This window comes from Mycteria americana, chromosome 13 (genome assembly GCF_035582795.1).
Source record: "Mycteria americana isolate JAX WOST 10 ecotype Jacksonville Zoo and Gardens chromosome 13, USCA_MyAme_1.0, whole genome shotgun sequence".
Taxonomy (NCBI): Eukaryota; Metazoa; Chordata; class Aves; order Ciconiiformes; family Ciconiidae; genus Mycteria; species Mycteria americana.
The window spans coordinates 5,870,036-5,885,294 of NC_134377.1; the positions used below are offsets into that span (position 1 = coordinate 5,870,036).

General features: G+C 38.5%; 2 protein-coding genes across 9 annotated transcripts in view; one reads left to right on the forward strand and one right to left on the reverse strand.

The window, feature by feature from the left end:
• The window catches only part of CIT (citron rho-interacting serine/threonine kinase), a 74,763-nt gene extending 62,678 nt beyond the window's left edge, over positions 1-12,085 (reverse strand). For 7 of the 8 annotated variants that reach the window (XM_075516699.1, XM_075516696.1, XM_075516694.1 and 4 more), the window contains exons 1-9: positions 12,043-12,085; positions 11,549-11,674; positions 10,642-10,783; positions 9,194-9,369; positions 7,590-7,691; positions 7,233-7,375; positions 6,197-6,290; positions 4,635-4,838; positions 3,266-3,419 (exon numbers count right to left, since the gene is read on the reverse strand). In XM_075516699.1, the coding sequence (XP_075372814.1) occupies positions 3,266-3,419; positions 4,635-4,838; positions 6,197-6,290; positions 7,233-7,375; positions 7,590-7,691; positions 9,194-9,369; positions 10,642-10,783; positions 11,549-11,644 (1,111 nt within the window). In that variant the 5' untranslated portion in view covers positions 11,645-11,674; positions 12,043-12,085. Of the gene's footprint in view, positions 1-3,265; positions 3,420-4,634; positions 4,839-6,196; positions 6,291-7,232; positions 7,376-7,589; positions 7,692-9,193; positions 9,370-10,641; positions 10,784-11,548; positions 11,675-11,874; positions 11,895-12,042 lie in introns of those variants that run through there. The other variant, XM_075516692.1, reaches the window with a different exon arrangement.
• PRKAB1 (protein kinase AMP-activated non-catalytic subunit beta 1) overlaps positions 1-15,259 on the forward strand; it is a 423,514-nt gene that overhangs the window by 76,509 nt on the left and 331,746 nt on the right. The window lies entirely within an intron of this gene.

Here is a 15,259-nt window from a genome sequence, read left to right on the forward strand (position 1 = left end):
TTCTGTTAATAAGTGATCTTCAAGCTGACATGAAAGTGATCTTCGCTTAGAGAAAGAAGTCAACTCTTTTTCTGAAGGCAAGCATTTAAATGAAACATCACAATGTTTAACTGTTAAACACACTGAATTACAACTTTGGGTTCATAAGCATAAAGAAGAGTCTTGGACTTATGAACAATTAAATGTGGGTTCCTGCCTGTTTAATAGCAGAAGACAGCCTAAAAATCAGTCTTCAACACTTTCTCAAGTTCTTCTGTTTGCACAAGACATTAATTCTTTTCTTCTCATATATATAGTTTCCTCATGCAAGTCCAAATATGCTGTTCCATTTTCAAGACCTCTTGGACTGCAGTTACAAAACAATTCTTAAAATGAAAGATTCTTTATGCTATACATATATATCACTTAGATGACAATAAAAGTCTTCTGACCATCTCTCAGTAGCCTTCAGCAGGCATATTTTTGGTTCCAAATTAAACAGCTGATGTAATTTATGGATTTCAAATAACAAAAGGTGATTAACAAAATCCCCAAATTATATAGAATGCAACCTTGTTGCCGATAACTCAAGTATGTCATCCCCCATTCTCTACCTCTGATTTCAGATACTTATCAAGTACTCAAATAGTTCTGTTATCAACTTTCCAGTTAAAATCCTGATCATTTAGCTGAAACACAGATAGAAATATGTTTATTCTAGGTAAATAAATTCCAAAATCTTTTCAGAAAATTCTGTCAAGTAAATCAACACAGTCTTTCAAAAGTTTAGTTTTGCTTTCTTTTGTTTGGGGGATGGTGGTGGTGTCTGGCTTTGGGGGGGGGTTTCTAGAAGCTTTAGAAGTCATTAAATAGCAGAAATCAACATATACAGAGAGCAAAATCTATAAATACATTTCAGTACAATACTCCAAGGAAGGGGAAAATTACCTGTTGAGAGAGACCTGACCTTAGGTTTAATGGTTCGATTCTGTTTCTGTAACTTAAGAGCTGCTTCTACAGACACATGCTACTTGAACCCAAGGAAGTTGGGAGCTTTTTTAGAGGCAACTATCTTTTGGGAAGGGGTTTACTGAAAAATCAAGTGTTTCATAGGTTACTATAACAACAAAATGTAACACTGAAAAAAACCCTTAATGACACATTTTTAACCAAAATCGGTGCATTAAGAATGGTTATCCTGGAGCTCCCAGCATGATAATTCAAATACCTGCAAGGCAAGGGCACCAATTTTTTCCCTACCTTTCTCAGTCTGAAACAGAAATAACATCATTGCTTTTATAGACTAGAGGAAAGTCTGACTGTGCTGACAAAGAATTCAGTTAACAATCATAGAATCACAGAATCATTTAGGTTGGAAAAGACCTTTAAGATCATCAAGTTCAACATTCCATACCCTCAAAATCTTTGACCAGATTAACTTGAGGGAGTGAGATTCTTTAATCTAAATCTAAATCCTATGACCTCTTCCAGCACTCACTAGTTTCCTAATTTTCTCAGGCTGCCATTGCTCCAGTTAAACACCACTATCAGCAGAGGTCAAGATAAGAAAGAAACTTTTAGCTTTTAGATAGCCCAGGTCAAACCCAACAAGGGTTTTGAATAGAATGACAGCGACACTGCCCTGAATAAACTAGCAAATGGAGAACCACTGCAGAGAGCAAAGCAATAGGTGATACATTGAATCTGCTACTAAAAGCAAGAAGACTGCTGTGTTTTGTGCTAGTTACAGTGGGGTTTTATGAAGTATGAGACATAACAACGAAGTCAGGGGTCAAAACTGCATGAATCTTCACAGTAGGTAGGTCCGGATAGTACAGGGAATGATGCAATCCACTGGCCAGCTGCAGACAGAAATGGGATTTTTAAAAATCCCGAATGATTATTTCAACATTATAATGACATCAGGGCTGTCTACCAGCTTGTCCATCAGTATCACTGCTGTCACATGAAATGGCAAAACACTCAATTAACTTGTGCAGTTGTGTGAATACTGGACAGACGATTGCCAAGGAAACACCAGAACATACGCTCACATGCCATTTTTTTCCAGATCTGAGATAATATGATACAAATGCAATACAAAAATTTCAGAAACAGAAACTGGTGGCTTAGGCAGGTTCTGGGGAAAGAAGGCAGAGTGAGCTGAAGTCTGGGAAATGTATGCTAAAATGATGAAAAAGATTCAAGGCTCAATGGCTCTCAAAGGGCAGAAACAATGGAATTTAACAGAACAGCAGCTCCACAAGTTTAAAATTAATGAATCAACAGAAAACTGAGTAAACATTCTGTGGAGCTGACAGCTGAAGCGCTGAGATAGTCATCAAAAGTAGCAGCACTGACTTAGCAATTTATCATGGAAAATGGAGCACAATGGAGCACAATCATTGCTCTTACAGCATATTTGATAAAGAATATAAGGCAGACATGTTCCTTGCCCAGATAATCTTACAGTCCAAATAATTTAAAATACTATCCAACACAAGTCAGGCACTCATACACAGACCATTGACGCTCTCCGAAATATTTGCTTTTGCCATGGAGCTGGTGCCTCTGTACTTCCAAATACTAAATTCCATTGCTTCCATAGTATTATAAATAATTTTCTGCATAGAAAATTATCTGTTTCACTGATTTTATTCCATTCCTAGTAGAATGAACAGATTTTTGACAAAAAATTAATCATATATTAGCCATATTAACTTTGAGGAAAAACTCCAATGCCCCTATGACCACTGACATTTCATCACCTACAGGAGCTAAAAAATACAAAAGCAAAAACAAACAAACCAAAACCACAAAACAAACCACCAAACCCCAAACAAACTTAAATGAAGCTGGATCACAAGCAATGATAGAGAGAAATCTGAAGATACAACAACAAAATAATAAGATTAAGCCAAAATTAAGCGAATTGAGGTGGAAAAGGCCTGAAAGAACGTATTGATGCATTTTAATCTGAGGAAAGACATGGAAAAGACCATTTTGATTTTCCAGTCTAGTGCCTGCAGTAATATGGCAATTGCTTCAGAAATTCATATAGAATTGTATTAGACTTCATCTTACCTTACAATTTTCACCTGAGAGATGTTAACATATCCATCCAAAAACCAAAATTAATTGTTTTGTTAAAAACACCTGCTCCAGGACACAATCTGTTTCAGATTAATTATTCAGATCAAACACAATTAAATACTCACATTGTACAAATTTTCATGTTGCCCAAAGAAACAGAAATTGTTTATAAATGCAGTATTATTCTACTCACAGTTACGGATATTATTCCAGTCAATTTTAGAAAAAAACGGATGGCAGCAGAGTCCCTCATAACCCAGCCTTTCCTTCTGCCCACAAAGCAGGCTCTGGATCAGATCAAGAAAATCACTACTAACTTTCACATCCTCTGGGAACTTCAGAAATCTCTGCATTAGAAAGAAAAGGATTTCTGCTCAGTAGGAAAACAGTCCCAGAACAGTAAGATTAAGTTTCATTACTCTGAGATACGTCATGCACAAGGGATAATTATTTATAGCATACAAATAAAAGTATTGTGCGTTATTTCCAAATAGGCTTTTATATGCATTTACTGCAGTAAAGATAAGAACATAGGAACAACCATACCCAATCAGACAAATGGTAGACCCAGATCACCATCTTATGCTGAACAATGGCCAATGGCATACACAAATGGAAGACTAAAACAAGACATTTCCCCAGAAAATTCTCACAAAATTCCAAGGATTTGTGGCTTAGGATTTTCTGAACCAGGGATGGTGTCTTTGTATTTGCCAGATCTCAATGGATTCTTCTTCTGTGAATTTTTCTAGTCACTCCTTGAACCCATATAGACATTCAGTAGGTGCAAACTTATGGCAAAGAGCTCCCAATATGAGAATGTGCTATATGAAGTATCCTGTTTTGTTTGTAACATCGTTACTGCTGGCTACTTTCATTTGATGCCCCTAATTCCCATATTAGAAGAGATAATAGGCAACCATACTTTGTTCACTTCTTCCCAGCTACACATTATTTTTTTTTTTTTCTTTCCTACTAACCCTTACCATTCTATGTGCTGCTTTTTGGACTAAGAACTAAACCAACATTTGCATAGATTATAACATGAAGATACTGTTCTTGAGCCCACCACTGGGTAAAGTTGGGATACTTTTCCCTTTGTATGCATTAGTTTAAATTTATTTACACTAGATTTCACATGATGTTTTAATCATGCACACACTCAATATCCTCAAGCCTTTCTGCAGCTCTTCATAGCTAGCCCTTGTCTTTACTATCCAGAAACACCTAGTAAGATTCAGGAACTTTATCAATCCACAATTCATCCTTTCAATCTCTTTTCTAGATTACTTTGGAGATGCTGCAATTATAGTTGCCTAAGATGGACAGCTAAATCTTTTTTAATTCATGCATTGCAGATGGTTATTTTTAAACACCTGTTACAAAAAATAACTTGATATCTACAATATGGAGGCATATAAAAACAACATAAAGCATATATTCTAAATATTTTACGAACATGACAAAGTAAGAGACAGCCATAAGCTTCTTTTTTCAACTGTAAAAACATGATCTTTAGTTACAGCCTTTTTACCCAAGAACACAGAAGGAGTTCTCTCTACCTGGAAGTTCATGATGTTATTGAAAGTTTTTGCTGAAGTCCCTTCAGCGAATGGAGATCTTCCATAAATCATTTCATACGCAATGACTCCTAGGGACCACCAGTCGCATTCTGGACCATAAGAAGCTTTGCCATCCCCATTCAACCCCGTTAGCATTTCTGGTGCCATGTAGTCAGGTGTGCCAACAGGTAGCTTGGCATTTACCTAGACGCAAAGATATACCAAGTGAAATTACAGCACTTTCTGTTCATTGTGATCTTAGTAATAAAACAAATCATTTTTTTTTTTTTAAATAAGACAATTTTCAGCCCTCCAAGTGAATTTTAAGTAATTTTAAGCAAGGCTGTTAAGCAAAAAGGTATACAGTTAAGGAAACTGCTGATAAACAAACAGAAAGCAAGCTATTTGGTATAAAAAAAAAAAAAAAGTCGAATTATCAGAGCTAACTGTTACTAGAAACTACAAACAGCTGAAGTAGAAGAGTGGGATTCTAAAAAGCACAGAATTACTAAACACTGATGTTTTAAGCAGTATACATACTCTAGCACTACTGCTTCAACTAGTATTAACAAGGACATCATATCTGAAATTTGAAAAAAATACTCAAATTTAGACAAATATTCCCTGCCCTCATTCCATTCTGTGTCATCCCTACCTTTTTACCTTGTGCTCATCATCAAAGTACTAGTGTTTCAATTTCTGGAGTGCTTAGAAAAGGTAATTCAAGAGCCAAAACTGCAATGACTTTTGCACTGAGTGGTATAAAGAATGAAACAAAACAGCAGGCAGACTAACACAAAAACTTGAAGATGACTGAAAAGATAATGTAAAGAAAAAATTTAAAAGAAAAATGCAATGCAGACAGGCATTAAAAAAGGAAGAACAGGGAAAACAATATTAAGAGTCACAATACTAAGCAAATGCTATGAAAAAATCAAAACTGTAAAACAGGACAGGAATCTGGTATAGAACTTCATATTCTCACTTAGATATATCTTAATTTCAAATTATCACTTGAAATTGTATGCAGTTACCTAAATTTACAAGCAACTTACAAAATAACTCAACCGATTCACAGCTTTTAATATATTGCTTTCCAGCGAGTAAAGCCAAAAACATTGGAATGTGACTCATTTCAATCAAGAGCTCCCCGGTCTTCAAAACTATGCCACCTTAGTTACAACAAACACAATTTTCAGTCCAATTATGAACAATTATAAATCCATGTCCGTCTTTAAACACAGCATTGAACAGCTGCAAGAATCTTTAGAAGTATGATTTTGTATTGCCATGCAGCACCATGAAAAAGTAGACTTGCCTTTACCTTACTTGTATATTAAAATTTTAATAAGCAAACAAACATATATCTACTGAGAGCTGTAAAAGCTACTCGAGCTCATGTTTGAAAAGCCATTCATAAATGGAAAAACATCACTGTGAATAGTTTCTATATTGGACAAGAAAGGCAGAAGAACAAGGTGTAATCAAGGAACAGATATAAGGTTAGTATTCCCTTTCTGACTGGACTATCCAAACAAGCCGTTTTAAATCCACATTATTACCGTTTTGTTCACTGTCATTTTGGCAGCCGACCCAAAGTCCACCAGTTTAATGTGTCCTGTTCGATCAATAAGAACATTCTCTGGTTTGATATCTCTGTAAGCAAGAAGAAAGCAATCAGTACCTTTCCATACCATTCCCCACTGTCACATCTAGATAACAGGATATCCCTTTTCAGCTACACTCAACCGCGTGCTCAGTTGCATAAAACCTTAACAAGTGGGAGTCTTATTTCCAACTGTTGTTCTGTTTCCAAACAAATATGAAAGCAGTGAAGTTCCCCTTATTTCATGGAAAGTTAATAATTATTGACAGAAGATGGAAAGAGAAGGTGTTTTCGCACCTTGAAACCTACCTTGTAACTGAGTTACAGTGAAGTATTATATAGCTTTCTTCCCAAATTTCCTCACAACTTATTCTGTACATCTTTCAAATCCAGGCAGCTACCTTGCATTACAAAGCCACAGCCTATGCTCTAAGTACAGCCAGTACAGCTGCTTGGAACATAAAATACTTCATAACATTTCCAAAGCTTCAGAATGGAATAAATTTATTGAACACCAACATGATTTGAAAATGCATACAGTAACAGCCTTCAAGCCTTGATATAATCTTTAGAAAACTCTGCGATATTTAACTACTCCAACATCCTATACTGCCCTGTTCACCAATCAGCACACAAGTTTTAACAATTACACTAATTTCCCATACTACTTGGGAAAAGATTTTAATTTTTTATAGTGCAACATTAAGGCTTCTTTTTACTAAGCCTCCAGAAAATATATATAACAATCCTTTCTTGATATTAGTTTGAACTTTACATCAAAGTTAATGCCTTTAGCTACAATTATAGTTGGGAGTCTGATTAATTTTCTAATTTTCTCTTCTGATACAGCATGTGAAATACTGTCCTGAAAGAGGACAGAATATTAAAAAAAAAAAAAAAAAAAAAAAATCAAGAATGCATCATTCCAGAACACCTTTTCTGGAATGATACTGATCAAGTATTATGTGCAATGCAAAGCAATCTTTACCTACCGGTGTACATAACCCATCTGATGGACACTGTGAATGGCTAAAACCAACTCTGCAAGATAAAACTGCACCATACTCTCATCTAGTTGGTCCTCATATCGGTTTAAGAGTGATAGTAAGTCCCCTCCAGGCTGATACTCCATAACCTACATAAAATTTTAAAGGAACAGATATAGTCCATATATACAAAAGACATTCCATTCAAGTCTTCCATATTACACTGGACACATATCAAACAGTTGCACGTAATGCAGGAAAATTTACAGAAGATGAGCACATTTCAACCATCACATTGTTCTTCAACATAGCAATGGCAATAATGTTCAAAAGAGAAGAAAAGAAAGAAGGACTAGGCATTACCAAGTAGAGATTTTTCCTGTCTTGAAACGCATATTGTAACTGTGGAATCCATGGACTGGTGCTCTGAGATAATATACTGCGTTCTTCCTCAAAAAATGACACCTACAAAAAGAGGAAGTGTTCAGTTATATCATGACAAAAATTACTTAGAATACATTAGAATCCCCTAGTTTTAGAAAGACTTGAGTCTGTGCCAAAGGCACACATCACAAAAAAATTACACAGAAAATATTAAATGCTATTTCCTTGTGATGTGCACTTTTAAAAAAGTAATTTTACTCCTTTGTGTTTTCCGCTCCCCTCCCACCTTCTGTTGTCTAGCTTGCTTTCAACTGAATAGTCCCTGCAGCAAAGGCCAGCTGCCCTTTCAAACAGGTGAAGCATCTACCAGTCTGGAGCGCACACTTGGTTGACCTCATCTGGACTGGCCCTAATAAAATAAAACTAACCTCAAAAGATTCAGACAGGAAAAAAAAAGAAGGTAGAGCAAATATGGGGTAGCACCTTACAGCTAATTCAGTAATAAGTTCATTGTAAGGTATTAAAATACAAGGCATTGAAATCATCAAGGTATTGAATGATTTCAATCATTGCTTTCAATACAAGGTATTGAAATCATCAATGAATTGAAATGTATTGAAATTGAATGTATTGAATTGAAATGTATTGAAATCATCCAATACCTTGTATTGAATGCTTTCAATACAAGGTATTGAAATCATCCTATAGCAACTATTTAATTATTTAGATGTGCAGCCGGACAACAAGAAATTACATTTATTACAGAGATACTGCTAGTTCATTAGATCAACATTCCCTACTTTCACTGACCCATATTGAACAAGATTTAGCAAGTATCATATTGAGGGTAGTATCATACCTTGCTTTCTTGTCAACCTATGCCATAGCAAGAGTAATTTTAGTTTCCTCTTCATTTCTAATAGCCACAAACAGTGCTAAGGGATCTCAGGAGCAACCTAACTGCACCAAATATCAGGAACAACTGATGTAGATATTGCTGTATAAATTCACAAGCTCTTTCATGGAGTATCTCTGTCCTACTTGTCATCTCCTGTCAGTGAAAGACTAACTTCTGTTTCTCACCAAACTATGATAACAACCTCCATTATCCCTTTTTTAAGTTTTCAAGTAACACATTTCTCAAGCTAGTGAGAGGCTCTCCATAAAAATCCAGTCACCACAGTTTGCCTTCACACCCACTCTTGACATTCTATGTCGCTCTTTAAAACAAAAAAAACCTTAATGAATAGATTGCCTGAAAATTCAAGCCATCATCAAGCTGATCAATGCTGATCCAGTATTTTCTTCATCTGTTTATAGTTTTCTTACAATTAGATGGTAAGCTCTTTGAGACAAGGGCCATTTTTTGTTTTGGATGGCACCTCACCCAATAGATTCATGGTCTATGACAATGGCTTTTAAACACAGCAAAACTGCACACAAATATATTACTTCATTTAAATGTAGGACGATCCTTCTTCTCAAGATACCTTTTAACTTAATTCTAATAGTAGTGACAAAAAGGAAATGTTCAATAAATTGTAATTTATCATTCTACTGTCATAACAGAAACATATACGTACATGCTCCTGCGCCAACAAGGACTCCTTGCTCGTCACCTTCATAGCATATACATCACCAGTAACTTTCTCTCTTACTACTTTAACATCTGCAAAGTGACCACAGCCAACCACACTCTTTACTTCAAAATCCTTCACACTGGGTTGCAGTTCCCTTAATTCAGCTATAGTCTCTGCATCTATAAAAATAAAACACTTGTTTTTACATTAGCCAACTAGCATTTCATAACGAACACAACATCATAAATGGGGAATAAAACAAAACAATAAAAACATTTATTTCCAGACTCTCAAGAAATGGTAAATCATTCCAGAATATGCTTCTTAAAAAAAAACAGTATGCATAAGAATTAGAAAAAGGCTGTATTAATGCATAGTTAAGACTGAAATATGGTACATACAAAAGAATCAGGAAATGTTAAGACGGTTCCCATAGCAACCATAATTCTGTCCCATTCATAACGTCATAGGCTGATAGCTTCTTTTGTTTCTAATTTCTTTCCAACCATCCTTTACCAATACAAAGTGTATTCTCCAAACATGAGGGCTTTACCCAGCCAAGTTCTACAAGTCAAGTGGCAGGGTTTTCTCCTCTGCCTGTGGGAGGCACTAGTCCATTGTCTAACAGATAACCGTAGACATGACATTTCAGATATTCAGTTCAAGTTTTCCATTGACTAGTTTCAACCAGCATGCACTGTGATAATCAATTGCTCTCTGTAGATTGTTCTAAAAATTCTTCAGACTAGAAGAAAATTACTCTCTGCTAATAATATCTAGAAACTCTTGGATGGAACTATTATAGATGGCATGGTGAGTTACTTTTAACCAAACGGCTTGCTAGTATATCTTAATAGAAAAACTGACGAACCTTTTTTTTCTCCCCCCAATCTGAGCACATCATCAGTAAAATATTTACTCCATCAGAAGTTATATTTCTGAAGCACAGAATTACTATTTACAAGTTACACATGCAAAATTCAGATAACATATGGAATCCAAAAGATTACATCAAGCTGAAAGAGCCAAGTATTACCAAGGTCCTTTCTAGATTTTTTTTTTCCCCTCATACTTCTAGTCACTGTCCTGCTCTCAACTTCTGACATCCTTCTATTGTGCAGACTTGGAGCTTTGCTGCATGCAGTACTCAGACACTTTTAAAGAAAGCGCCTCCTCAACTATAAATATAGTACAGACTAAGAAGGATGCACGTCCGAGTCACAGTACTTCAAAAGCCACTTGCATTTGGCCTTTCTGGACCCGAACACAGCCCTACTAAGACTGCCAAGGTCCCCTTTGCAATGTTGAGTCTGTCCACAAAAAGTCTGATGCTCAAAGTCCTGTGTTACAATCATTAATGAATCAAAGCATCTAAAGCATTATTTAAACATTCAGATTCTTAAGCACTGCCTTTTAAAATGACACCTGAAAATTGGGCTAAACAAACTTACACTTCTTGACAAAGTTGCCCACGTGTTTAATTTTCATTAAAGTGGGGTTTCTGCATTCTTCAAAAAGAACAAATAAAGAATCAAGGATGCCTTCCCGGGAGAGAGGAGACATCTGCTGTTGAGTCACAAAGAGTGGCTTCCCCTGGAAAAAAAAAAGAAGCAACAGCAGATGGAGTCTCAGACAACAATGAAAACCTTCAAATCAATAACATATGTATAGAGCAGATTAGATATTATCCATTTAAAAATCACTACTTCAGAAATTAGACAAATGATGCAGAAGTGTGAGGTAAATATATCAACTCACTATGTCTATCTGTAAGAGCCGTTACAGGTATTTTACTTTTAGACAAAGCGATCCTTTAAAGATTGTTAAAGTTCAAATCACAGCTTTCTTGAAACTCTCTACATCCTCCTGATGACTCTGATCTGACTGGCTTTTTTCTTGACATTGTACCATGTGGGTTTTTTCATGGTACAAATAGTTTAAGCAATCAGTATCAATACTAGCTCCAGAAGGAAAAGTTGCTGAACCTCAGATGATCAAATACCAGGTGGTTAGGTAAAGCCATCTCATGACAAACCCTCAGCTACATCACCCACAAAAAAACCTGCAGGTTACAGTACACAGAATGCAATATTCCATCTTTATGTGGGAAAATCCACTCAGGCTAAAACATTAACAGATGCACATAAACTAAGACCAGCTACTATCCACTGAACTTTGTGCAAACTAGATACACACTTTGAACTCCAACAAGTCATCCCCTTCTTTCACCCCTTCCTCCAAAGAACCACACAGGCACGCTTTGAGCGTCCATACAAACAAGCAAAACTGTATTTTGATACGCTGGGTATGGACGCAGATGAAACCGAGATCAGTAATCCCATGCCAGATGCTCTTTACCTGAAAGAGCAGATTTAGCCGGGAAATTCGGCTGGTGATGGGCTCCATCGGTCCTGCCTCTACCGGATTTCGGGCACCGCATTTGAACTTCAACATCTTTACAGATTATCTTGTAGAAAAGATCACCTGAAAAAGAGAACCGGGACTTTCAAGCAGAGGCAATAAAAAAACGAGATGAGGGGAGTATAACTTAAGCAACATTTGTACTTCCTCAGAGACAAAATTTATTAAAACTAGCAAGTCTGAACGCATCCGGAGTGTAACAACAACTAATGTGTTTTCTGGGAAAGGCGGGGAGAGGGAAGGGCTCCAGACAGAAAACAAACCCTGACGGCGCAGAGCCCCCCAGACGGCGGCCCTTATGGCTGGCGGAGCCGCTGCCCGCGGCGCAAGAGCCCGCGCTGCCACAGCCGCCGCTCCGGCCTCTCCTCAGCGCCGGCGGCGCGAGCCCCGGCCTCAGCCACCCCACAACACCCCGCGCCGCCCCGCTTTACCGCCATCCAGGTTTGAACGGAGCGAAGGGCGTATCCCGGCGACCATCACTTCCGATGACGCGCGCCAAGGGCCCCTGCCTTAGCCAATCCCGAGGCCGGTCTGGCGGAAGTCCAGTCGTCACGAGGCGCGGCCTCCCTCGAGGCGGCGCTGAGGCCCCCTGGGAACGTCAGGTGTGCGTCACTCCTCCGAGCGGGGCGGGGGAGAGGGCGGTTAACGGTTTTAACCGCCGAAGGTGGCAGGCTGTCCGGCCTGCCTGCCGCTGAGGGGGCCGGTGCCGCAGGAGGGCCGAGAGGCGCGCAGCTTCCCCTGCTCCGTGCCGGGTCTGGCAGCGGTCGCTCAGCCAGGGCCTGGTGGGGCGGGGAGCTCGCGAGGGGCCGTCTTCGCTTGGCCGTTGGGGGGGAAGCGGGGCAGGACCAGGGCCGGGGCAGGCAGGGCCCCCGCAGCCTTCAGCTGGGCACGAGCTGTGCCAGGTCGCGGCTGTCGGGTGCTGCCGTGTGCTGTCACTCAGGTGCTGCTCTGCTCTGACGGTTTTGTTCCCGTAAAGTGTACACCACTTGTGCTGTATTATACCGCTTCTTTTTTTTTTTTTTCCCTTTGCCAAATCTTGAAAGGCAAAAATGACTCATTCTTAATAGTTCTGACTGGAACTGGTTCAACCATAGACTAGACGTCATAGTTGGCAGCAGCTAACTGCCAGGTAGGACAGCCAGAGGGGAAATAAAAATGTTTTCAGAAGCTTTAAATTTTGCTCTCTAAAGTGCTTATTTGACCTTTATGTGTCCCTCTCCCCCCCCCCCCCCCCTTTTTTTTGTTCTATGTGTGGCCATTTTATTCATATATAGGGTAATGAGCTTTCAAGTGAAGCATTGGTGAAAATGTTCCAGCTCGGCATCCCCTCCAAAGCGTCTACGTGCCATCCATCAAAATGCTAAGTGGAATGCAGCATGACCTTGTTTAACAGTGGATCAGTACAGTGATGTCAGTGGAGAACATCAGCACGAAGCATTGATGCTATCTGCAAACATCACGGTTAGGCAAAACACAGGGTGCTATTTCAAAGTACAGTTCATTGTTACACAGTGTCTTGGCACGATTTAAGCTGGCAGCAGAAGTCTAGGTGATGGGGTTCCTTAAAAATAGTCACGTTGCTGTGTAGTGACATAAAACAAGATGTTTCGCTATCCAGCAATCATTTTAATTATGCTAATACTGGCTTGGCATCTAGCTGATAAAGTAATGCACTGATGGATTTATTATATTATGACTTTATACAAATCATTTTACAGGTTTGTGCTTCCTTCCACCTCTTCTAGTCCACCCCTGGAACACTGACATATTTTCAGAGTATTTCTTGTCTCATACTTACATATCTGGGTTCATTTCAAGTTATTAAACCTGAAAGAGTTTTTAAAACCTAATTTATTGTCCACCACCTGCACTACCAATTTGCTTTTTGGATTCCATTCAGAACACTGTCATTGTCTATGTCTCATCCGCAACTGCATTACACAGGAGAGATCAGCTCTTAAAAAGAAGTGCGATAAAGAGCTTCCTTTTCGTAAACTGGTCAATTTTCATGCTAGTGCATTTTAGTAAAATACCGCTTCTTGCCTTGATATTTGGAACCCTATCATGTCTAAGGGTACTCTGTCCAAGATTTTGGACAAGTCGTCTTATCTGCCATCCAAACTAAGAGGAGAACTTTAGGCTCCTCTGCCTTTCCCCTTCTCCTGCACAAATGCCGTTAGCCCCCTCTCTTTTAACTGCCAAAATTACTGTTTAATATCCACACTGTTTCTAATGCCACTTGAGAAATTACCATGTCTGTACATTAGCTTAGATTTAGAAAGTGGGGAAAGCAAAAGAGTTGGGTTTTCTTTCTGACAGTTCATTTCCATATTGTGTTCAAATAACAAGGTGTGGCTGATTCTCTTTCCATCTTTTCTGCAGGATGGTGTAGAACAGCTGATCCACAAACTGGATAAGGAGATGGTTTAGTCTCATCCACAGTAGGCTACCCTTTCCCTTCTACAACACGAACACTACTTCTGGGTCTCCCACACAATATCCAGACTGGTTTGACCAGCCAGGTGTGTTGCACAGCCCTACTTGGCTAACAAGCCTGCCTCAGTTATCTAACTGGCCTCTCAACTGCCCAGCAGGTTCAACTAGAGTATGAGTTTTGTTGCTATGATTTTCATGTTTATAATTTAATTTTCCCAAATTAGGATTTCCTTGTTTGTGTACTGTTCAGTGCTTGCAAGCAGGGAAGCTGGCTGTTAAAAGTATTCTTTGGGACAGATTCAGTTTTCCTCAAAATTTAGGTGAGGGCTCAAGTTAGGTTAGTTCCCTTCAAGAAAGCCCTTAAGCACATATTTTGCTAGAAGCAGCCACGTGGTAGAAGATCACTTACTGTTTTCTCTTCTTTGTTGCTCTGTAAAAGACTCACATAAACAAGAATGTCTACTAGCAAAATGAAATAGTAGCAAAAAAATACAGCTGCACCAGAACAGTTAGCAAACATTAAGAAAAGAAGCTGAAGTGGCAGATGGAGGGAGTAGGGGAGAGAGAGAAAAGCTGTGCAGTTTCAGTGGTAAAACCTCAGTACCCATTTCTGATGTCTCAGGTAAAAAATAAATACCTTTACAGAAGAACACGTATTTCACTTTTCTTTAAATCGGTGATCTGAACTCTTCAGAGTGAAAGTGATGATTCCTTCATGCTTTTGATATTTTTATCAAGAGCAATCATAGTATACTACTTCTTTGTCTTTATAATGGTCAAATTATGTATCACTTCTTGATCTTGGCAGCTGCTCCTGTGGATAACCTCACTTAACTTGAAGGATCATCAGCAGACCTGCAACTGTAAAAAACAAGGGCTTATTCCCTACTATTAAATTAGTAGGTCATTCAAAAGCATAACAAGATAAATTGGGACCCTAAACAGGTCCCAATATGGTGTTCAACATGTTTTTGACATCTCACCATGCATGGAATTGGTTACCATCTGTTTGGCATTTTTTATTATAAGAGTAGGGGTTTCCCTTTTTTTCCTTGGCCAAAATTCACCTCCCTCATGCTGTTGTATAGTGCATCAAGGTGACCATGTTCCAAAGATTGCTTGTCACTGTAACACCCTTCAGGCTTGCTCAGGGTCTAAGACACTAAGTAAATGTAAAAGCAAAGGATCAGGTATGTAGGTATGCCAACTTTT